Below are 24,390 nucleotides of genomic sequence, written 5' to 3'. Positions count from 1 at the left end.
TCGATTATCGACGACGGGAGAGAATACGATACCACGATAACTTAGCGCGCGCGCGCGCGCGTACATTTGGGCGACATCGTTACTTTGGCTCGGGAGGAAGCCGCTCTCGGAAGCCGCTACATAGGCAATAAAGCCCAGCCAGACTAGCTTGAGCAGGTAGTAGATTACGGCAGCGGCAAGTACGATAGCACGGGGCAATGGTGGTGGTTGCGGTGGCGATGGTGGTAGAACATCGCTGATGCCGGCGCGTACACCGTTTGGAAACGCGCGTGAGGGTAAGAGAGAGAGGGGGAGAATGCACGAGGGAGAGGCGAATAGGACACCGTGGGAAGGGAGAGAAACGAGAATGGATGCGGCAGCAGTCTAGCATGCAAAATGCTGCGTCGACGTTATCACACCGCCAGAGATTAAGGGGCTGACGCGGTGGATATCGGGGCGACGGCGGTGGCGGCGGCGGCGGCGGCGGCGGTCTTTGGTGTTCCCTATTCTTCGTACTCCGTCGAGTTTTACTTGGCAGACATCCCGCGCCCGGGTACCGTCCTTATTGTTCTCCCGCACGCCGGCACCCTCGTTACGCGCCGCTGTGTGACGCGCCCGCTCTGCGCTCGGTCTATTCTACTCGTCTTCCTCTACCTACGTCTCCTCTACTTTGCCTCCGCCTTTTCCTTCGCCCTTTTTCTTACTCCCATCCCCCGGGCGCATCTTTTGCATTCCCGCACGCCGCCCTGCCAGGGCGTTTTCACGTCGCGTTAAATTGTTAACCACCGTTAGATAATCAATCTTACGCCCGGCGACACGCGTCACGTACGTAATTCATCCCCGCGCGCGTTCGCGCGCCGTCCCGCCCGCCCTACGTCTTCCCTCGATGCCGCGTTTAACTTCGATTGGCATGTGCCCAATACCGACGGCGATACCTGTCACGTCTTCCTTTCTTATCTCGCTCGGCTAAGCTATTACGGGACCGTAGCCGGTCGAATGCCCTTCAATTTTTGTTTCTTTTCGTTCAATTACCTGGGTGAACGGCGAGCTAAAAGCGAGGGAGAAATTGTGGCTTAAGGAAGACTCGGGCACTTACGCGCGCGCGTTTAAGGTTCTCAACGCCCAACTATTTGCGTTATCCTCCCCTCGATTCGCCGCCGCTTCGTTTCCCCGTCCGCTCTCCGTCCGTTTAACTTCCCCCGGTATATATACTTCGTTTAGCCCCGTGAAAATTTCAGCTGGCAGATATCCAGCCAGCTACCTGCAGCGTCGTTATTGTTCGCCATCTTTCCGTCACGTTTTATTACTGCCTGGTGCGGTGCTACACCGTCGCTGTCGCCGCTACCAGAACCCGCCGCCAACCCAGGGTCTTTCTTATTTTCCTTCTCGTCATTCCGTACCTCGTTCAGGTTATTCCCTCAGGCGCAACGTCTTTTAACAAAGCTGCCGCTGCAGAGAGACGTAGCTGTGCCGCGCGATACACGTTAAGCCGTTCAAACTGGAATTTATTTACGCAACCGGTCCTCTCAGCGCGCGCGCGCGCGCGCGCTACTCCGCTGCTTTATTCGTTCCCCCGTGGACGCACAATTCTCAATCTTCATTCGCGCCTCGAGTTTATTTTATCAATCCCTTTACACGCTCAAATGGTTCATGTAGTAGATCTAAAGTCTTTATATACACGGAAAGAACGTGCTTTGCTAAAGCATCTAAAAAAGCTGTATGGAGAAAATTTCATATCAAAAATTACGATAGTAAACACGGACTATAAGGAAAAATTGTAGTAAACACTATGGTAATTTAATGAAAATTTTTATAATTCCTTCCTTGATCCGCGCTTACTGCTTACCATAGTAATTTTCTGCGTGTATATATTATAGACATAGATCTGAAAATTTTATTGAATCATTAATGTAACTAGGAAGAACGTTCAAGCAACTCTGCAAAGTTTCGATATTCTTGCAAGCAGGCAATCGTTCTACATAATTATTTTCAAACCTGTATTCAGCTAACTTTTTAGACACTTTAACAAAACTATTCTTTCCGTGTACTTAGGACATTACGTCATTACTTATGTATTACGTATTATTTTTCAATCACTTTGTTTCTATTTGAAGACAGAATATATACGTACAATAAATAAATAAAATTCATCTCGAAATATGTTGTTTAACCAAATTTCTGTTTGGAACAGTAATTATAACAAAGCGTAGCATAAGTTTGTCCACTAATAATTAATTATAAGAATACGAATATGAACACTTGTGTGTTAATTCGTGTTAATTTTTGAAATAATTTGTAGCGGGATATTGCGGCACACATCTACTTCACAAACTTCGCGACGTGTTTGACTGATTTGAGTTTGTTGCATTACCGTTATTAACTATGATCTCGACTATTGCACGGAGAGAACTATGGTTTGAAGTTTCGTCTCGTCGCGCTGTACGGTCTGACTGCATCATCGACTCAAACTACTGCAAGGACATGCGTCAGAAGTGCACGATATGCACGACAGTCACGTAGGGAATTGAACGTTCCGAGACGACATCCTCGTGCCGGAGGACGATTCAGCAGGAACGTTGGAAAATTTCGCTTGCGCTTGCAGAAAACGGTGAAACTAAACGAAGCACAGATAAACGACGTATCTAGCGCGCTCGCAGACATGCCTTCCTTAATCATCCGCACGTACGAAACGTCTGTATCGAGCGCGCAGTTACATAGCGACGTCGCTCGACAGGTTCATTCGTTGACTTTGTCAAATCTATTCTGCAATTATAAATTCAGATGCAAAGCGCGCGCCAAAGTCCGAACGATAACGAAAAAAAAAAGGGGGAAAAAAGGCAGATTATTTAAGATTCATTTCCAAGAGTTGACATTCCGCCAAGACGTTTAATCTCGTCCGGTCGACGAACCGACTCGGGCAAGACTCTTCTCATTGGGAAACCATGAAGCGAGCGCGAGAGGATGAAACCACCCGCGAAGACGTCTACATCGTAAGAAGACGGCACCGTAGAAAAACATGGCAGCCCAGCGCCAGTGCGCTTGAGCTTACAACAAGAAAGGCGCTTTCTTTTTTCTCGCTTTGACGTGTGCTCCTCATTTATTCCCATGGTACAGAGTAGGAAATGGAGAAAGAAGAGAAGATCAAGCCGGCGAGAGAGCGCACGGCAAGAAGGAGGACGTCGGGGGGAAGAAATAAAAGACGGAATATGAGAGGGCAATGGGAGCGAGCGGCGGGAGGAAAGAGGAACGCGGGGGAAAGAAAAGAGAGCGTAGCGCCTTAGAGATGGGGTGTACCACTCGTTATAGGCCGCGGTGCACCGGCGAAAAGACGGAGAGACGAGAGAGAGAGAGAGAGAGAGAGGCTCCGGTGCTGAAACGAGCGCTGAAACGAGCAGCGGGTTGAAGTCGCGATAGCGGGGCGCGAAGAGGGAAGAGGATAGATGCAGAAGAATGAAACTAGCGAGGCTCCATCGCGGGGGTGGTGGTCTCAACCGCGGCCTGATAGGGTTGTATTGTGACGGTATGACGGCGGTGACCTGTGGAGTCGACGAGCGCGCGTTCGCAAGCTCTCCTCCAAGTTCACCACTCCGTCTCCGCTCAATTCTCCTCCTCCAACCCCCGCGCCATATCGGCTTCCCTCTTTAGTCGTCCGCTATCTACTCCATCTTTATTCCTCGGGCTCGGGTGGCTTTCCGCGAGCTATCCTTAAACTAAATACTGCCGATGACAGCCGCGCATTTCCACGGTTAGCATCTAGCAAGAAAAAGAAGCCGAGGAGAAGAGTTCTGTCCGTATTACAAGAACCACGGGCCTTACGCGCCCTCCCTTCCCCCTCTCCCTCTTCTCGCTCCTTCATCCTTCTATCTTTCTTTTATTTCTTTGCGTGGGCTTCTCTGCGTAATACGGAATACTAAGCGTATTTGAGAATGAAACGAGTTGGAGCGTGACGACGGTGCTCGCAAAAATACAGAGAAATTCTCCACGAAATTCCGTTGTAATTGACCTAAATGTCACAATTCTGTTATCCTAAAATTGTGTATTCTCTAAATTCTCCATTAATCACGTACACGTGTAGGTTCCTAAAAATTACGTATATGTAAATTTAGCTCGTACATTTATCACACGGCACCGTTTTTTTATTTATACGCGCGCACACATACATAATCTATTTTGCGCGGCATAACGTAAAATGGAAAAAAAAAAAAACTTGAGATCGCAAAAGTTCGTCGAACGCAAAATTTAATTAAACCGGCTGTCACCGTGACGGGGGAGAGAAAGGGAGGTCGATCTTCATCGCTTCTATTTTACCGGACGAATTTAGCGTAAATCATGGGGCACCCGGAGGTGGTACCGGGAATGACGGCGGAGCTATAACAACAGCAACGACTATGGTACATACACGACGTGCCGCAGCTTAAACCCAACGGCTCATAATTGCTTTCCGATTAGATGCCGTTCCGATAGCGTTCCGATAGCATTATTTTCAATTCCACGCTGCGCTCCGCAGCGGCAAGCAGCGGCGCGTATCGACAGGTATATACCGAGGCAAATTCAACAGGCGGCCGTGTGCGCCGGTCTTTGTACACTTTTCCGATTAATAGGAAGGAGGGGAGGGGGAGGGATGGAACGGCTGACCACACGCGGCGGCTATCCGCTGGCCAATCCTCTCAACGTGATACCCGACATTTCGCTTTCTTGAAACCGCCCGGCTTATACAATCGATCAGAATCGATCATTAAGATTATCCGTTATCCGTGCGATTCCGCAAGTGCTGATTTTTCGAGTGTTGATCCCGCAAGAGGAAGTCTACATCTTTAAACAATTTCTTATCCTTTGCAACGCTATATAGGTCTTTCGCATCGTGTAAATCAATTGATTCGTCTGTCTAAATCGAAATCAGTGTATTTATCATTAAAAATAATGAAAGTCAGTGATGATTGTGTGTTAAAGTATAGCACCGGAAATTAATAGGATTTCATTAATTTAGAGAGAATACTATTAATGAGTTATAGCTGTTGTAATTAATAATAACTGCGATTAATTTTTGGTGTTTACAAATCACAAATCGAATTGTGCATTTTTCCACGAGCTATTATTGCAAACGATGTACATGTATGGATTAATAAAGTTGAATTGATAAAATACCACTCGTCCCGTCAATAAAGGAATTCTTCGGCCATTTTTCAGTTCACTGTGAATTCTCGAGTACGGTATGCCATGACGTAGCGACTCAGAGATTTAAAATCATAGCGCGCCGCTACGGGTAAACGTTCACGGCATCCCGAAAGGCATGTCTTGTCCTGCCGTCCGAGGGTAAGCGATAAATTGACCCGTGCAGGCGACGATTTGGCGCATTCCGTGTCGTAGATCCATTGCGGCCTGGGGGATTACTCAGCGGTTGAATGGCTAGCGGTCGGAGACGTTCGCGAATTACTCTCTAGTAGGTGCACCATTAATTACGCGCCGTAATTAAACATTGCGTCGAATTATCTTTCTCGGCCGCTGACGTGACGGGAGGGCAGCGGGAGCGGCGGTCCAGGTGCGGCTCTTTGTGGCGCCGATATAGCTTATAATCTTGGCCGCACAGGAGCTAATTTAATGTACGTTACGTAAAAGTTTCGTCTCGGGAAACTCTAAACGCGGTTCTTGAGCTTATTCACGGATTGACGGATTAAACTTCGCCCGGGGAATTCGCTTCTTCGAAAAGATCTTTTGTGGTACGCCACTTTGATATAGTTTGAAACGGAGCTACGTATCTGCTCGTTACGTGGAAGCGGGCGGCCATTTTCACCCTCAAGATTTCTCAAATATCGAAATCCCATTATTTACCCCCTTCTTCACCGACGGAATGTCGGATAATTCCGAGTAATGTTCAAGTTAAGTTTAAAAAGCTAAACCACCGGGATCCGACCTCGAGACTTTTCGCTTGGCTTTATCTCCGAAAGGGAAAAAGAGAGAGCAAGAGAGAGAGAGAGAGGGGGAGGGGGATGGTAAAAGTACTTCTGCAATATTTATCAAGTATAGGTCAGAAAAGCGGCACGTCGTAGATTATTAGCGAGGAGCACGCTCCGCCATCTCACATTCTCCACACAGCTTCCTACGTGGCTACTGAATAAACACTTTGATTTATGCGACAGCGTGCTTCCGATAAGGATAAACCAGTACCAGCTAGGAAGGGGATGAATCAAAGGGGCTTGAATTTCGGTAAAATTCCAATCCGAAGGATTCACGCCTTATTACCTTTTTTCGTCGATTTTCCCCAATTTTTTTTTTTTCATCAAAGATATCATCCACGTTACAAACTTTGATTTTTAAGCATAAATACTCGATGATGAGATAAGTTTCGTGCTTTTTATCATCACAGAGTCCACGCTATACAAAATGTTTGGTAAACCAAAGGGAAGTGAGTCAAAGAGACTTGTATCTCAATAAAATTCCAATCCGGAAGATTCCTAGCTTATTGCTTTCTCAATCTCTTCTGACGTTTCTCTCTTTTTTCATCCAAAATATAATATAATATATACATATATTAAATATTAAATATAAACTTTTATTTTTTAACATAAGTATTTCAAGATGAGATAAATGTTATGTTTTTTTTTAATCGCAGAGCGCACGCTACGCAAAATATTTGATAAAGGAAAATGAATCAATTGAATCTCAATAAAATTCCAATCCAGCGGATTCCTTATTACTTTCTCGACTTTTTCCAATGTTTCCTTTTCCATCCAAAACATTATGTACGCCACGTTGCAAAGTTTTTATATTTTGAAGCACGAATACCTTAAGATACTCTGATAAATTTCATGTTTTTATGCGCGGAGCGCACGATACACGAAACATTCGGCGAAAACTGATCATTGCATGGGAATTTCGAAAATTCGTGATGTGTAACTCGCAGATGGAACGTATAACTCGACAAGGAGCGCTTCCGGGATGTATGTATATGTATATAATATATAAATTTAACACGGCATAAATTTCTCATGCAGCGCACTGCGCGAAATACGATACATATGTATATGCGCCGGTACATGACGGTACCTGTCTCATCTCTCTCTTTCTTTTTCCATTCCAAGAAATAATAAAATTTCCTTGTCGCCCTACCTTCGTCGAAAAATTGATATTGGCAAAAATTGCGCAAGCGATCATGAATCGCTCAAGGGTCGTTAAAATATTGTCAACGTCAACGACAATACACGTGAAGCTAAACATATGCCATATCCGCGCTAACATAATTGGTTATTCGATTCTGCCAATTATTCCTCTACAACAAACCGTACTTGACCGATTAGCGCCGTTAGACAGGACTCTCCATAGATGATGCATTTCAGAAGTGCTCTTTACGCTCCTATGCTAACTTGCCTCCTAATCGGATCGATGGGAAATTACTCTTGCGCCATGGGAAAGACGGGGCAATTAGCATTACAACGTGATTAATTTATTAGTAACATTGTTTCGCACTAAATGTCGAGAGAAACGTGAAATAATAAAATTATCAAACGCGATATCAATTTCACCACAGAGTTTCCAATTTCGGAAACAATTTCGGAAACAAATGGTAACCATATATATAGATTCGTTAGTTTTTCTCCCGATTTTCATTAAACGTGGACATCGTTCACGAACGGATTTCGCGATCAATGATGCACGTAATAAGACACTTGTTATTCTGGCTTTGCAGTCCCGACAACATTGAGTTTCAATGGTGACGGGGGAATGGCGGAAATAGATTTTGTTGCGGTACCCTCTTCGCTGATCTCGACGACCCGTGGTTCGCGATTCTCGCGTTACATTGCGGTACGCGATTATCCTCGAACGTGAATATTGTTGTCCCCACTTTGTTAACCGACGTTGCTACTCAGTTTACACGATCGCTATCACCGACGGCTATCTTCCGCTCCGTAAGATCAATATCTGGTTTCGCAAGATATTTCTGGCAGAATTGAATTCCCCGCGGATACACCGCGTTCTGTCGCATCAATTTTTTTTCATATGTTTTCAGAAACTCTATCCGATAGTAGGTTAACGACGCGTCGTAGTTTTGAAACAAGCCCTCCCAAAAAGACTGTGCGGATAATGGTTATAGAGCAAAAAAAAAAATATACAACATCGTAACAATGTAAAATAAACTCCGCGAATATTGTTTTGAGTAAAATACATTCATATTTTTCACATTTACCGGCACGTGATTGTTGCCTTGCATGTTACAATGCCAATAGGTTGCAAGGTTGAAAATTCTACGAGGTAACATAGCTATGGAACTGCCGCTCCCATGTGACTTATTAAAACTATAACTCGAGATATATCTCGCAAAACGTGTTACGAATCACGAATCTCGGTAACCTGACGCTGTGCTACCATTGAGCCGTCAAAACAACACGTTTCCTTGTGTTCACAAATGATTAACGTAAAACTTAATAGCAATTCCAGTTTACTAAACATGGTAATAAAATGCTCTAATTGTTATTTTTAAGAATGATTATATGGTTGATAATAATACAAATTTAATTGTATCATTGATGTGGTAAAGTATCATTTCACGAATTTATTTTTCCTACCTTTTCAATTCAGAAATCAAGAAAAGATACACGAGAGACTTTATACGGGATCTATTTTTATACCAGAAACGCGAAAAAGCTAGATATCAGTTTCAACTCAAGTGGTACGTATTTTGAAATTTCAGTCCAAGTATTTTCGAACTCGCACACACAAGAATAACTTATCTGGGGATAAAACGAGAGACACGAAAAAAAAAAAAAAAGAAAAATTACAGTAGATCATAAAATGCCCTCGCGATTCTTCCGATCTCGTTTCCCCACAAAAGTCAATTAGTTCACAATCACCGTCGTGATATCTACAAAAGCGTGATGCCCGACAACTGATCGAATTTTCTTGGATGTGGCGGTACGGTCAAAGAGCTCTACTTACCGAGCGCGAGGACGAGGACGAGCGCAAACGGTGCCAGCGACGAGGAGAGCACGAGACCACGATCCACGTGGTGAGCCGACCGATTTGTGCACGACCGATGCCTGGCGGACTGTCTCTTCCGCGACTTTGCGTCCATCCCCGCCGACGGTGCCGTTGCCATCGAGTTCCTTTGGAAAATTTCGCGAGAGATCAGAGGATAGGTGAGTGGGCTGGTAGGCAGGCAGGCAGGCAGACAGGCAGACAGGCAGACAGGCAGATAGATGGATAACGGTAAGGTGAGAAGGCGATCTACCACTCCCGTTTCATCGTGGGGAGAGAAGGGCAGTGTATTCACCTGTTCGGCTTCCGATTGCGTATTGGTATAAACATAAGGGAGGGCGCGAAGTCGGACAAGTGCGGACAAGATAGGGGGAAAGAGTTCGAAAGAACGGGGTGCGTGTACGCGTCTCCGTGTGCGTCACCGTGCGGGCGTGTGTGTGTGCGCGTGTGTGTGTACGCGGGGAAGGATCAGGAGCGAGACGACGTACAACCACGCGCGCAACCCTCTGCCTCGTGCGCCGCAACCCCTCTCGGCACTCGTCGCGTCTAGCGCCTGGAGATAGACTGAACCGGGGGTCCTTCGAGCTGCGCGCTAAGTTCCCTCGGTTCCGCGATTCGACCGACCTCGGACACGCTCGACGTTACTCGGCGCCGACCGGCCACCCTCGGCACGCGCTCGGCATCATCCCCGTCGCGCTACGCCCGCGGTGGGCTCCGGTCCATATACCAACGTATACTCCAATGCGAGGACACGGATACGAGGAGAAATTGCACGTAGCCTAATGCTCATATCACGCTGCAGCCTCGCTGGAAACGAGATCCGAAGTTAGGATTTCACAGTGGCTGAGCTGCACGGAAAAAACGATAACAAACATCGGTATCAAAATAAAACTAATCTTGCTTACGTACAACTTAATCTACTTTAAAAAAATTAATATTAAATTCTAGCAAATTATATTATTTTATTTCGATATTATTATCACTAAAAAAAGTCTTGTTGAATTGGAAATCTGGTAGGTTTCGACCTTACAACTCAGATTCTAGTTGAACCTACCAGATTTCCAATTAAATTCAACAAGACTTTTTTTCAGTGTAATATTATAAGATATATGATCGTTTCGATAATAAGAGTATTAAAAAATTTACTTCTTAAAAATATAGTTATTTTCTAATATATTTTTTCTCTTATAACTCAAGAAAATTATTATCGAATTATGAGAATATTTTTCTTTCTAAAATTCTATACAAAATGCTTCGTGTAAGCAGATTATATCTGTTTAATACTACATACATAATCCCATATTCAATATTTAAAACATTTCGGAAATACAGATATTTCTAAAATAAGAATATTCTTTTTTGGTGTAGCTAAGCTTAAATGACGATTGACTCCTTCCAAATCAAATTACCTAACATTTTTTTTTGTCGGAATAACAATATTTTAAATTAGAAGAAAGATTATCTTGTTATAATTAAAATCATAAATGACCGTGATTATAAATATTATATTATGATTAAATCATAATTATTATAATTATAAATTATTAAATTTATTATAATTGCAATAAGAGCATTTCTAGCAAATAAAAAACTTTTCCGATTATTTGATCATATTTGATCGTCGTCAGATTCACTAAAACCTGATGAATCTGACCTGTCAATTTCGTTTTCACTTAATAAAATTGCGATTTTAACGCATATAAATGTATAACAAATAAATATCTAAATCTTTTCTCATAATATAATATAATAATTTATAATATAATAATTATAATTTTACACTAGACAAAAACAAAAGGATATTTATCATTATTTATCTCCAAATTTATCAAACTTTATTAAAATTGCTTATAAAAAGATAGCCATAAAAATAATATTTCACAGCTGATTACCAATTTCTCCTAACTTATCCTATTTCGCTATCGTGCGAAATACCGTCTTCTAAAGAAATATTAAGAAGAATAGCTCGCGACGAAATAACATACACACAAATACGCGTGTAACGTGAACAAAAAGGCGTGCGCAATCTACTCGAAAGGAATGTCTGAAAAGACGTCCTGAAAGGAAACGCGGATGATGTACCGTCAGGTTCGGTTCAAGTCTCGCACGCGAGACCGCCATCGTCCTCACGCCTCATTCTCCCTCTCCCGAGACCCGGAGAGTTTCTCCTCCGCTCCGGGGGTTGCGTACCGCGGCAGCCTTCAATGCGTACAGCCCAAGCCCACATCGTCGGTGCGGTGCGGGGTGACCGACCGCCATCAACCGCCGACTTCAAAGAGCGAGAGGTCCGCGTAACCTTATGCCACCGCCACCGCCACCCTGGCTGCCACCACCGTCGCTTTCCCACCCCTTTTCTCCACCACCGTCGCCCCCGCCATCGCCAGGCACAAATTAAATAGCTACGTGCCAGCACACGTAGCCGTTTACTCTTACTACCCCTATGCTACGTGTGCACCCTGGCCGCGCGCTGCTCCGTTTTTCATGCGTCGTTGAACCGAATGTCTCTTTTGAAGGGTTTAACGATTACTAATTTAAATCTCGCGTACCACCGCGCGGTTCTGTCCCTTTACGCCGGACAGCCAGTGATCGCGCGCGAGAGATCGACCGTGTTATTCGTTGGAAATTGAAACGTTCCGAAGCGAACCGGAAGGAAAAGAAGCGCGGGTGTTCGATTCTCTTCATTTTGCGCAGCGTAATTGCCTTTTTGCCGAGGCGCCAGAAACTTATATTTTAATCTATATTTCGCTTTGACGCACGATCTCGGAACGAGAAACAATCGTTTCTAATTTTCATCGAGGATCAGAATCAGTGATCAATCCGTAATCAGTTTTCTGAATCGCGTGATTTCGCTCGCTTCGAGGTCGATTTTGTTAAAAAAAAAGAGAACCCAAAGAATGCAAAAAATTAAGTTTGTCCGATATATAAAATTTATCTTGTGAACATATATCTTCTTGTTACGAAAAGATATTTCTATGAATTACCAATTCAGATAGTAACCGAGAAAAAGAGCTCCTAAACTAAAACTTGGTCCAGAAAAACGTGCTTGAAACTTACTTCATCTTGCGAGATGCTGACGGGCACGGTCGTGGCTTCGTTAACTATTATTAAAAATATCTTCGAGTCTCTAAGATTATGTGCACGATGTAATAAGTATCTTGACACATAAAGTTGTAAAATTTCGGTATGAGCTGGAGCAACTTTATCAAAACATCACGTGATGTTTTTGCTTCATCAGATTTTTAGTAGTTTTTGTAGAAATTTAAAAAACTGGAGTAAAAACTGAATAATAAACTAAAATAATAAGATATAAATATGATTTATATCTTAAAAAATATGTATAACGTTTCATTTTTTGCTTCCCGTTTTTCTCATTCAATATCCCAGTCCCAGCGCTCATTATTCGATTCATTTATTCCTATTATTCACTTACTTTACATTCGTTTTTTCGCCATTAATCTTTCGTGCGAGAAGAAAAGAGCCTGAGGGAATATCACAATAATATCAGAATCTAATAAAGAGATAATTTTCTTTAAAATAAACGCACAGAAAAGCACAGATTTTCGTACGACAAAGTCGGAAACAGATGTTTTCTTAAAAAAATATTAAGTTTTAAAAATTCAGTTTGAATTTTCTTATTCTATTCACTTTACATGTGCTTTTTAATTCAATCTTATTTTTATCCTTATCCCCCCATTTTTATTTTTATTTTAGAATCAATTATTTCGTTTCCGGATAATTTCCAGATGTGATAAATTATCTAACAGATAAATGTCCATGTCTATACACACTATCCGTTATAATTTAATATTTTAATAAATAGTTTAGATGAAACAATTGACTCTCATTCTTTTTATTTTTATTTTTAGATCTCTCAAATAGAATTATCATTTTCAAAAAAATGTGTATAAGTGTATGTATAAATGTGTGTGAGGGTCCGCAGTTTCATGAGCTCGGGTCCGTAGGGTTCGCTAAACCCAAACGACTGTGCGGATCAGTCGTCCCTGCGGAAATTGGTGCGAGAAATTACATTCTCGCTACATCTAGCGAGTTTTGACGTAATTGCGAACGCTGAAACGTTACAGAGTAAGTCGCGGTCGATAACGGGAATTACATTTCTTATTTCTCATTTCTGGTATTACCATCCATGCTTTTTCGATTCTATTCCTGCAAATTTATTGCAGAGAGCGGTAGTGCACGGCCAAGCACTCTTTGCTACGAAATTCCAAATTTGTTAGATCTTAATCGCGATCTCGCGGTATCTCTTATCAGTGCTCCACTTTTTATTTTAATTATATATAAAACTGACCGATAATGTAACAAAGTATAGTGAAATTAATGTCTTAGCTTCTTAGAGAAAATGTAATAATAATGTACATTATTCCATACGTTTTACGTATGCAGTTTTTTCTAAAATGTCACATGAAACTTTCTAAAAAGGCAAAACGATCCATAATTAGCGAGACGCTTCGAACGCTTGTTCGAAATCGATCCACAGAGCGTTGACATTACGCCTGCGGATTCGAGCGACTTCCTGATATACAATTCCGGCCACGAACGAGTATACTTCTCGCTCTCTTTCCTTCGACAATAAGTGCGTCGTAGCGGAATGAGTCACGGTAATCTTATCATAATTCTTTGGGTTCATTTAGAACTAATCGAAATTTCGAGATCACAGTTTCGCGCATTAAGAGTGCCCCCGATTCTCCAGTCGCGGGACTGGAAGACCGGTGGCGAACCGAGCACGAGGAGCGTATCTTGATCGCGATGTGAAAGTCTTGAACGAGAATCCACCACCGCCACGAGTATCTCAAGGTCGTGTATCGCTCGGACGATTGTGGATCACGAGGGGTCTACGCGCGATCGTAGTCGATGGTTCTGTAAAAGGCACCCGTGCCTTTCTTTTCTTTACTTCGACACGATTCCGTCGACAGTTCGCGCACGGCTGCAGCATGGGCGCTATTTATTGCAAAGCCTGTCAGAAAGGCGGCGGCTCGGGTCGGGACGAATCCACCGCAACAGGTGTGTACTACGAGCGAAAGAAAGAGAACATTACGAAAGCCACGTTGTAAAATTTGAAACAAAGTCGTTTTTATTAAATATCGTTCCTATGTTGATATATTGTTAAAATGTCACCTGAACAATCGTAATAGTGCGTGCTACTTTTTAGTTTTAATGACTCAACAATTCTTTGTCACACGGTTTAGGAGTGGCTTGCTTCTCTTTCTTCCTTGTTTTTATTTTTCTTTTTTTAATTCATTTTTGTACTGTAAACGAAATATGGATTCTCGAAATATGAATTACCATTTGTCTTAGACTCTTTCTCACTTATCACTATCCTTTAACTGCTTATAAGATTCGAAGTGTATACATACATGGCATTTGTAATCGAATCTGAGACCTATCGACTACAAGTTAATCGTTTTAAAACGCATCATTCTTCTTTCTTTACTCCCTCTTCTCTCTTTTAGCTTTTCTTTTCATTTATTCCTTCTTCCCCTTCTTTTTCTTTTTCTACTCCTCCTTTGATCCGCGTTAATAATCGAGCCAATCCTTTTCCTCAATTCTGAGATTAATTTTCCTCGCGTTTTTATAAGTGGTAAATCATGCTGACGTTACGTAAGACCCGGCGGCAATTTACGTACAACCAGATAATAAAAAACTACATCGTAATACATAATGTATTACATTAGAACAAGGACGGTTAGATGAAACGATCAAATCACGTCGGCAAGTTCTCAGTGCCTCGCAGTGCCTTGTGAGGCTCAAGATCAATATGTGCATCATGTGGTGCGTCAGAACATTCGTCAGACCTATGTGGGCCGCCTTGACGGATATACCGTTTTTGCGTTTCTTCCAGGGTAGGTCCTCGCGATGTTTAATAAGGCGTACGAATAATACGAGACAAATACGGAGTGCAAGGGGGCGATACATTTACCGATCGCCGGATATTTGGAAGGGTAACTTTATTGATTACCGTGAAAATATATGCATTCTTCGTAGAGGTTAGAGCACTGTGTGGAGAATATAAGAATAAAGAACGTATTTTATTTATGTGGATGGGTGATAATTACATGTGTTCTTTTTAACCAAGCTTCTTGCACAGTTCGTCCCTTTTCTCTTTTTCTCTCTAACGTGAAAAAAAAGGGAGAGAATTTCAGCTGAAAAGAACAGGCCTATTGAATCATTGCTTTCTGACATCATAGCGCTTAAATACAGAAACAAAAACGAAGAATAGAAAAATTTATGAGGATACTTGTTTATGTTTAATAATCGCGATCGATATGTATACGATGCAGAACAAGTAATTGGCCTGGCAATAATTTTCACGAGTTTGATTTCATCTTCGTATTAGTTGAATTAGTACAGCGCAGTCTTTTATTTTTATTCTCTCGGGACGTCGAACGACGCACAGCACTACCCACGTGCGCGACGTTTTTTCTTTCGAGGAGTTATCTTTATTTATTAAATCACCGATAACGCGTGCGACTCCCGACTCACGTACAAGATAAGGACGACCGGGATTTCCCGTCCGTCGCCCCTCCGACGAGGTTTCCTTATACTTGGCGGCGTATGCTGTTGCGTTACGTAATCGACGGGAATCGCTCGTTGTACGCGTCGTTGGTGAGGATTCTGCTTTTGCTATGGAGATATTTGATGATGCAATTGATTGGAGGTACCACCTGTCATTCAATTGTGACTCGTTCCATTGTTTACAGGCTGCTATGGAGACGTAATTGAATGAAACTCTATTGCGTGCATTAGACGTACACATACACATACAGTAAACAAATATCGGCTCTCACGTTTGCTTTGCGTTTCTGCGTTTATATCTACATGCTGATGTAGGCTATAGAATTACGATTAGATTACATTAGATTTATAGTTGTAGTAGTTTACTATTATGCAATTCCTTGAGAATATCCGCGCATTTTGATCATGTTGAAGAAGATTAAAGAGAAAGGATATTGTAACGAAGACAATACAGAGAACGTCCCGCGCAAATATAAGAAATTGCCGTCTTGCGGTATTCGTGAGTCATTCGTTGCTACGCACTTCGATATGCGGTAGCGTCTATAATAAGCTATAATTACTTAAAAAAAAAAAGATATAAAATTTCTTGTACGTTTTCCAGGTTCGTCGGAGCAACATGATTATATCGAGGACGTGGTGTGCAAGCAGGAGGATATTAACGAAAATGAAATGAAAACACTGCCGCTCGGGGATGACGGAAAGAAAATTTTGTTGATTAAGCAGAAGGGCGAGTTGTACGCGATTGGGACGAAATGCACGCATTACGGTGCTCTGCTGCACACCGGCGCGCTAGCGGAAGGACGGGTGAGATGTCCATGGCACGGCGCATGTTTCAACATAAAAACTGGGGACATCGAAGATTATCCGGGCTTGGATTCTTTACCATGCTACAAGGTACTCAGAAGTACTTACAAACTCATCGAGATCTTGTCACATTTGCTTGACATGTTATTTTTATGTATTCTACTTCAACTTAGGTTCGCGTGGACGAGGCTGGTCTTGTTCACGTAAGAGCGAAACGTAAAGATCTCGATACGAATAAACGCACAAAGGATATGCATACACGTGACCCTGAACATACGAAAACGGTTGTAATAGTTGGCGGTGGCCCGTCGGGTGCGACTTGTGCGGAGAGTCTGCGGCAGGAGGGCTTCAAGGGACACATCGTCATGGTGTGCCGGGAGAACGTGGTACCCTACGATCGAATAAAAGTATCCAAAGTATTAGATTTCGACGTTCATAAGGCGGCATTACGACCGCCGTCGTTTTACAACGATCACGATATTGAAACGAAACTTGGAGTAGAGGCAATAGGTACAAAAAATAAGTAGATTAATGTATATCAAGTTATTTAAAGTTATATCGATGTTAACAGACTCAAGTTGTGCATGTTACCTATTTCGTATCTCACATTTGTTGTTACAGGTTTAGATACGACTCAGAATATCGTCAAACTGAGTAATAACGAGAACCTGAAGTACGATTATCTATTTAGTTGCACAGGCAGTAAACCGAGGATGCCTAACGTACCTGGATCAAATTTATCCAATATTTTTGTTCTACGAGATTATACCGATTCACAAGGCGTGTATGCGCTGCTGTCTCCTGAGAAACATGTAGTTGTATTAGGATTAGGCTTTATCGGCATGGAAGGCGCGGCTTATTGTATTAATAAATGCGCATCTGTCACGGTAATAGGACGCGATAATGTACCTCTCAAAGCGATATTCGGCGCGGATATCGGTAACCGAATTAAACAGGAGTTCGACGCTAAAGGTATTATACAAAGTTATATGTAGCAAACAGCACATATTATGCAAGATATTCATAATATTAATTAATATTTCCAGGTATAAAGTTCATCTTCAAAAATAATATCAAGCAGTTTATTCCAAAGGACGGTGAAAAGAGTGTTTTAGCTAAGGTCGAACTTACAGACGGCCAGATTCTACCAGCGGATATAGCTATTATTGGAATAGGATCTACTTTTTACACCGATTGGATGAAGGGGTCATCTGTTCAAATGAGGGACGACGGTACTGTACCAGTAAATAAGGTAAAACATTGGGACAGGGTGTAACTTTTATACAATTATACACCGTTCTATACTTTAACAATTGAAATATGAATTGAACCGTAGCACCTGAGGACAAACGTGGAAAATGTATATGCCGGAGGTGACATAGCTTACGCACCGTTATATGAATCCCATGATATATTGGCTGCAATAGGTCATTACTCTTTAGCTCATTATCATGGTAAAATTGCGGCTCTAAACATATGCGGTAAAGAAACCCCTTTGAAAACCGTGCCGTTCTTCTGGACGAATTTATTTGGTAAAAATTACAGATACGCAGGTAAATTTGCACATCTGTAACATGTTTTTACATAATAATGAAAGATAATAAGCAAATTTCATAAAGGGTGAATAATGAGATGTTCTTTGTCACTTATTTTTTCAGGTCACGGAAAACCTTCTAGCATAAAGATTCATGGCTCACTGGATAAATTGGAATTCATCGGTTACTATCTTAAAGATGGAAAAGTAATTGGAGTCAGCAGTGTTAACGCTGATCCAGCTGCGGCAGATTTCGCGAATATGCTTTACGAAGGCAAAATACTGACAGAAGAAGAGATTAATGCAAATCCGTTTGGCTGGATGAGAAGTAGGCCAAAGGATGTGTCAAGATTTCAAGAGAGCTTATTCATCAATGTGCAACCTTGAGTCATTTTTACATGAACAATATAATTTAATACTTTAGAACAATGTCCCAGTATTAGTCTTACATTTTTACTTTGTACATTCGCAGTATATCATATTAGATAAACTTAGATAATATATTTCATGGTGCTATCTTTCTTGCGTTAGGGAACACTCTATGTAATATATATTTTAATTGCGCTGCTATAAAATGTTACCAAAAAGAAAAGAGAAAATTAAATGTTATTCTTACGTATTTCACTGTCTATTTAATTTAAATCTAAAATAATTTATAAAACAGAATTATATATACGTGTATATAGAAAGCCTTTAATCCCATGCTTCCGTTACTCTCATGTGGCTCAGACGATCGGCAAAGGTAATCTGTTTTTGGAATTTCTGACGCCTCTCCTCCTGTATCACATCGAAAAACTTTGCCGTTCTATCCTCCAGTGCCTTCATATGGCCGCAAGATTGTTCAACTGTGAGATAAGGATGCCGTAAAATCAACATGTTTTGCTCTTCCCTTTCGAAATCCTGCTTCATCTTAAATAAATCCCGTATAGTCGGTTTCTTAACTTTACGGTATTTCCTGTGTACAGTAAAAGTTTACAGACAGTTTACGAAAAGTATCCCATGTGATGCGATAAAATAATATAAAACCGTGATTCCTAATTCATTGTATGTATTAAATATGAGACTGTTATTTTAAAAGAAAAGCACTCACCCTCTAAATCTGTATGGTATTTTATTAACATAGATGGTTAACAGAGTCAATCCAAGCCGCATTGTAAATCAGATATTCTAACAAAAAATATCGTTAATGTACTTTTATTCCTTTATGTGATCCGTAAATCACGGTTTCCTCCAGTTTTACAGCGTCCTTTTTTGGTTAGGTTGCTGTTACGTCACGTTACGTTGTACTTTGCTGCCCTCTCACTTAGAAAGTTAAAACGAGATAATTAATTACGATTGAGCAATTAAATACGATTTAATACAAAAAAAAAAAATTATTTAACAGCAAAAACAAAATTTGTAACTGCACAATCCTAATCCAATGTTTTTTTCAAACAAAAAAAATATTTTTATCTTATCAAGTTAATTGTAATTTGAAATCTTTAAGCTTTACCGTTTTAAATCTGTTGTGTGTTAGAATTAATAAATAAATGTACAAGTAAAATTTAAGACAATATTTTAATTTGAAATATTTTATGCAAAATTATTTTCATTAATACTAAGCCAATGTATTTAAATTTAGAATTGAATTTTTGAAATTTGAATCAGCAATTTATTTAAGTTTATGTAATCTTTAATATCGGACGTTTAACCTTTAACATTTATTTCAGTTTGTTTTGATTAATACTCAAAATAATCGAAGCTCGTTTTTTTTCCCCCCCTAAATATTCTGCTACATTTTCTGATGACTTCGAGGGCCGAAAGGTTGAAGAACAAAAACGAGGTTTCATTACAACTGTATTATAGCTAAAGTGGACGAGGTACAGACATTGCCCTGTGTCATTTTGTAGTAAAAATCAATTTTCCTACAATACAAGTAATTTAATATTCCAAGAACACATATTTCAATATTTTACAGTAACAGCCTTCTAATTCCTTCCTTTCCTGAAAAACCAACTTGCTTGGTATTAAATTCAATTCAGCTCTAATAGAAATCAAATGTGGCACACAACTCGCTGCCTATCAATGGTTAATATAAACTCTCCATCTATCTAAACTCTCCTTTAGCGTGGCAACCTGTTAGATCAATCCTCAGTAGCGAATGCAACTGCTTCAATAGTAAGATCTGAAATTACTCTTTTTTTTACTAAGGATGCAAGACTAGAGTTACATTAAAGGAAGGGATTATGTTGAGAATTATTTTGATTATTAATTGGCAGAGAATTGTGGCCTCTTTGTGCTGGCGGTTGGTAAATTGGTTGTGTGCTTCGTTGCTGACTTCGTTTCTTATTGTATCCTTTATTGCCACCGACAGCACCGCTTCCTCCTCGTCGAAATTCCATACCTACTGCAATCGTCATTCTTAATTAAGTTACATCGACACTGAAATGTCTTACACGTAAACGTACGAAAGATTTTATAAACGTACAATTAATTTTTAACTTTATACGAAATTTAATGTCTAAAAAACGAACGATTTGTCACTCACCATTTATGTGATTGTGACTCTGATCGTAGCGTGGCTGTCGGTTATTCGAACGCTGATCTTGCCGTCTCATATCTGAAATTTGATCCTGAATCTGAAACTATTGCAATAATTAGCAAAGAATATCGGCAACGAGAATATATTATAATTTTACGTAATACTATTTTACATACGTCATCTGTTATTGGTATACAATCTACTTGAAGCACTTCCTCGTAATTTTCAAATCCTTTAAATTGGACTACACATGTCCTTTCGGAAACGCCAGTGACTTCGGCATTGTAATACTGTAATAAAAAGATTGTATAGAAATAAATAATAAACAAAAAAGCGTAGATAAATAATGGTTTTAAATAAGAGCAATCAATTTTTGTAATGATTTCTCGGTTCAATTCCAATCGCCATTTTACATATATAGCAATTTTATACAATGTTAATTGAAGAATTAAGAGTACAAAGCAAATCTATCTTAAAAAATTCATCTTCCAATTTCAAAAATTTTCATATAAAAAATGATACGTACTCTATTGTCTTCCCAATATTTGGCCATACACTTGTCACCTACTTGCCATACCCACGTACTTGAGTTAGCATTGTGGCTATCGTAATTATTCTCGTTTCTATATACGTTGGGATTCATGGGCATCCTATTTCCAACATTTGACTGATATCTGGGTTGACTCTTAAAATTCTGCTCAGTTGTATTAGATGAATATACTTTAGGGGTGCCGTTTTGCTGAGCTCGATTATGCCTATTATAAGAAGCATCATAAGAATGCCTATTTCCAGCCTCGGGTTCGAGGTGATTATAGTTTCTGTTACTACCGAGATTCTTTCCTTGGAACTCAGCTTGAATTCTGTTATAGTTATCGTTACCACTGGCGTTTAGATTACTTGCACGTGACTGAGTATTCGTATTTCTGTAATCGTTCGGCTGAAACTTCTGATACGTTTCTCTGCCACCGTCTTGTTGATATTGATACTGAGATTCCTGGTTACGTTGAAACCGCGGTGGTTTGTTCTGCGGCACGTGGCCAGCGCCGTTGTATTGCGAATACGTCGTGGAATTACTGTTATTTGTTCGCTTATTATTTCTATGTTCCTCCGAATGTCTCGGAGGTGGTTGGTAACTGCGACCACCCTTTTGATTCCTATCAGAAAAAATTAATATTAAAAGCTACTGTAATACTTCAGTAAATATTTTATGATTCTGGTAAGATAGTTACATACCGTCCACCTCTTCCACTTTGTGTATCTCTCGATTCAAAACGTTCCTGATTACTTTCGTTATTTTGCACGTAATTGCTTTGCGACAAATTAATTGTTTCGATACTCTCGGGTTGCACAGGTAATTTATCTTCGAGAAAATCGAATAGAGATATCTTTCCACTGCTAGGTTTACTCTCCTCGGTTTTCTTTTCCCGTTTGCCACGCGGCTCTCGAGATTCCTTGGCGTTACTGCAATAATATTATAATTCGATAACAATTAAATGTATATGAGAAAAAAATAGAATAGATAAAAATAAATTCTCTTACTTATGTTTGGTGTCGGTCTTTAGCAGACTTTTCAGAGCTCTATCTACATTATTTCTATTAACTCTTAAAGCGTATTCTGCTTGCTCTATGGTAAATCCACGATCCACGATTTTCTGTACACTATAATCCAATAGCTGTGAAAAACGCACATAAATTAGATTTTCAAACATTAATGCAATTTTTTAATTTAATAGAAAAATAAAAACAAGTCAAACCTGCTTATTCCCACCACCAAATACTTTCTTACTGCCTTGCTTGGCAGCTTCCGCTATCGCATCCTTGCGCTGGGCCTCAAACTCACTATTTTCCTTGGTAGGTTTTTCCTTTTCTGCCAGGGCTTTGAAATTTTTATCCTGCTCTGATACTTTAATAATTTTCTTACCAAATGGTATCCATGGTGGTGGCCCACCTTCTTCAGCAGATCTTACTCGAGTATGGGAAGCTAATTTCTATAAAAAAAAAAACAGTGTATTCATATTCATTAAATAGAATAAAATATTATGATACTAGTATGTTTTATCAAATAAAGTAATGGTTACCTTATTTAATTCCCATTTTTCTATTAAATTGGCAACTTTTCCTCCAAGTATGTGAACTAAATATGAAGGTGTTAACAGAAGAAGTCCGTGCGACACAGGTAGCGCACCCTTTATTAACACCTTTGTACCAGGTGGTGTGTTTAAACTATACATATAAAAAAATAGACAATTAGAAGAAACAGTAAGAAGCAATGTGAGAGAATAAGTAAAGCACAAAGTAAAACATTTACCTTAAAGCTGATATATGTTCAATTTCTAAGGCTTGAAAATTATTCTTCCCATCTGTCAACGATAATTTTAACATTCGCGGAGCTGCTTTTGATTCCTCATTTCCTTTGGGTGCAGCTACATTACGTATCTTTTGTATTTGCAATACAATGTTGCCCTGATTAATATCTCCATTTCCACTGCCAATCTCTTTCAAATCAAACTGTAAATAATTCATCTTTTGTTCATTCACTCACATCTTTCGAATACAATTTCTCAATACAAAAGACTCTAGTAACTCATTTATAAATAATCACGTCGATACGTACATCTAGCAGTCGTTTTACTATCTTCTGTGTGTCCACCACATTACCTGAATCAGTTGCCGCATTATAACCATGATCAGATAGATACCTGATTTTAAAAAAAGCAATTAATACAAGTGAAAGAATTGAGAATATTGTGCGGACCTCAAACAACACGTGGATCACGTGAAAAAAAGAGACTAAATTCTTTTTCTTGTGGGAGATACGCAAGAAAATGGAGAAGTACAGACTACTCACCATCCCAAAGCTTCCAAACTCTCCATATCTGCGCCGGACTCTCTCTCTTCGTTCGACAAGGATTCGGTCGTGTCTCATGAAACCGACGTCACTATCGTGAACCACTATTACGTGTTGTCTGTAGCTCGCGACGCGTCGTACGCGATCGCGCGTATACAAACATCTGACAGCTGACACGCGTTTCGAGGGTGGCTCAATGGAGATTTGAGTCTGTCTCTCCCGAGTTCGACGACTCGACGTTCGAACGATTCCGAGCTTTCGCTGAACGCGTTTCTTGTAAGCACGACTCGAAACGTAAGAAACAGGTGCGGCGACTACGATTACGATCGCTCAGAAGAAGGAACCGCACCTATTCAGCATGAAAACACACTCGCCGCCATCTTGCATACTCGGAGCGCAGCGTGCGTTCGACCATAGATGCGAGAGATGACAGATCGAGCGACACGGTGCCGCGATAATTTAAATTGTTTTTTTTATATTTTTAACAATTAAACTTGAGAGAATTAAACAATTAAAATTGAGAGACGGTCAATGGACAATCACATGGACAGGATCTTAGTGCTTAATAATATTTCTTATGCGTGATTTTATTTACATTTTCTAATTCTTTAAACTCCATGTCGTTTCGCTCTCTTTCTTGAAACGATCGATTCTTAAATTAATATTTATAATAAATAAACTACAGAATAGTAATATTAACATAATATTAAATTAATAATCAATTTAAGGACATTGCATTTGTTATGTTCAGTGTTTGCTAAGTATTATGTTAAGTTAATCTAATAAACAATTAAAAAAGTCTAATAAATAATCTATAAGTCTATAATTCTATATATTAACAAATAAGAAATAGACACACATCTAATACATAAGTGTTGTGCAATCAATTATTTTCATAATAATAGTATTTTTCGAATCAAAAATCATTTGCTGATGGAAAATTTGTTTGATATACCGTATCGCGTCGACAGTACGAACTTGCAACAGTTCCGTCAGGTTAATTCCGTGCAAACGTAGAATCTGATAAGCAGATGTAGCAGTAAAATAGTATTATTTATTCTGTATTATTTTTAACTTTTTTTTGTAAGCATTATTTGTTATTAATTTATTATTAATTAGACCTTTTTATTATCTATAAGATTACAACATAACACCTAGCAAAAAAAACACTGAATATAACATAAATATAATGTCATTTAACGT

At 40.1% G+C, this 24,390-nt stretch overlaps 4 protein-coding genes across 20 annotated transcripts in view; 1 reads left to right on the top strand and 3 right to left on the bottom strand.

Moving 5' to 3' along the window:
• The window catches only part of LOC105836921 (Down syndrome cell adhesion molecule-like protein Dscam2), an 87,106-nt gene extending 77,571 nt beyond the window's left edge, over window positions 1-9,535 (bottom strand). For all 8 annotated transcript variants that reach the window (XM_036291445.1, XM_036291447.1, XM_036291450.1 and 5 more), the window contains exons 1-2: window positions 9,245-9,535; window positions 8,911-9,077 (exon numbers count right to left, since the gene is read on the bottom strand). In XM_036291445.1, coding sequence (XP_036147338.1) covers window positions 8,911-9,077; window positions 9,245-9,279 — 202 coding nt within the window. In that variant the 5' untranslated portion in view covers window positions 9,280-9,535. The remainder of the gene's footprint in view (window positions 1-8,910; window positions 9,078-9,244) is intronic.
• A 4,102-nt stretch (window positions 9,536-13,637) lies between these two features.
• Window positions 13,638-18,417, top strand: LOC105828592 (apoptosis-inducing factor 3). 8 transcript variants are annotated; one of them, XM_036291457.1, is made up of 8 exons: window positions 14,239-15,570; window positions 15,666-15,679; window positions 16,082-16,374; window positions 16,458-16,794; window positions 16,906-17,256; window positions 17,331-17,536; window positions 17,621-17,837; window positions 17,943-18,410. In XM_036291457.1, exons 3-8 carry the CDS (start codon window positions 16,150-16,152, stop codon window positions 18,203-18,205), a joined length of 1,599 nt encoding a protein of 532 aa, XP_036147350.1. In that variant the 5' UTR covers window positions 14,239-15,570; window positions 15,666-15,679; window positions 16,082-16,149; the 3' UTR covers window positions 18,206-18,410. The 8 variants fall into 8 exon arrangements, with proteins under 8 accessions (XP_012522453.1, XP_028045879.1, XP_012522450.1 ...); XM_012666999.3 differs by lacking the exons at window positions 14,239-15,570; window positions 15,666-15,679 and adding an exon at window positions 13,638-13,968 and having other exon boundaries at window positions 17,943-18,417; XM_028190078.2 differs by lacking the exon at window positions 15,666-15,679 and having other exon boundaries at window positions 14,225-14,906; window positions 17,943-18,412.
• Window positions 18,210-19,347, bottom strand: LOC105828595 (ribosomal protein 63, mitochondrial). 2 transcript variants are annotated; one of them, XM_012667005.3, is made up of 3 exons: window positions 18,909-19,347; window positions 18,495-18,773; window positions 18,210-18,382 (listed from the first exon to the last, which is right to left on the bottom strand). In XM_012667005.3, the coding sequence occupies exons 1-2, from the start codon at window positions 18,968-18,970 to the stop codon at window positions 18,512-18,514; spliced, it is 324 nt and encodes a 107-aa protein (XP_012522459.1). In that variant the 5' UTR covers window positions 18,971-19,347; the 3' UTR covers window positions 18,210-18,382; window positions 18,495-18,511. The 2 variants fall into 2 exon arrangements, with proteins under 2 accessions (XP_012522459.1, XP_012522458.1); XM_012667004.3 differs by having other exon boundaries at window positions 18,210-18,385; window positions 18,909-19,342.
• Window positions 19,348-19,640: 293 nt separating this feature from the next.
• Window positions 19,641-23,589, bottom strand: LOC105828591 (tudor domain-containing protein 3). 2 transcript variants are annotated; one of them, XM_012666991.3, is made up of 11 exons: window positions 23,188-23,589; window positions 22,954-23,038; window positions 22,648-22,847; window positions 22,418-22,562; window positions 22,094-22,327; window positions 21,879-22,012; window positions 21,573-21,800; window positions 20,866-21,493; window positions 20,516-20,629; window positions 20,346-20,442; window positions 19,641-20,204 (listed from the first exon to the last, which is right to left on the bottom strand). In XM_012666991.3, the coding sequence occupies exons 1-11, from the start codon at window positions 23,211-23,213 to the stop codon at window positions 20,029-20,031; spliced, it is 2,067 nt and encodes a 688-aa protein (XP_012522445.1). In that variant the 5' UTR covers window positions 23,214-23,589; the 3' UTR covers window positions 19,641-20,028. The 2 variants fall into 2 exon arrangements, with proteins under 2 accessions (XP_012522445.1, XP_012522446.1); XM_012666992.3 differs by having other exon boundaries at window positions 19,641-20,201.
• Window positions 23,590-24,390: the final 801 nt, after the last annotated feature.

The sequence above is a fragment of the Monomorium pharaonis genome, chromosome 8 (assembly GCF_013373865.1).
Source record: "Monomorium pharaonis isolate MP-MQ-018 chromosome 8, ASM1337386v2, whole genome shotgun sequence".
NCBI classification, from domain to species: Eukaryota; Metazoa; Arthropoda; class Insecta; order Hymenoptera; family Formicidae; genus Monomorium; species Monomorium pharaonis.
The sequence above is the reverse complement of the archived record's forward strand: the minus strand, read 5'-3'. Positions and strand labels throughout refer to the sequence as shown.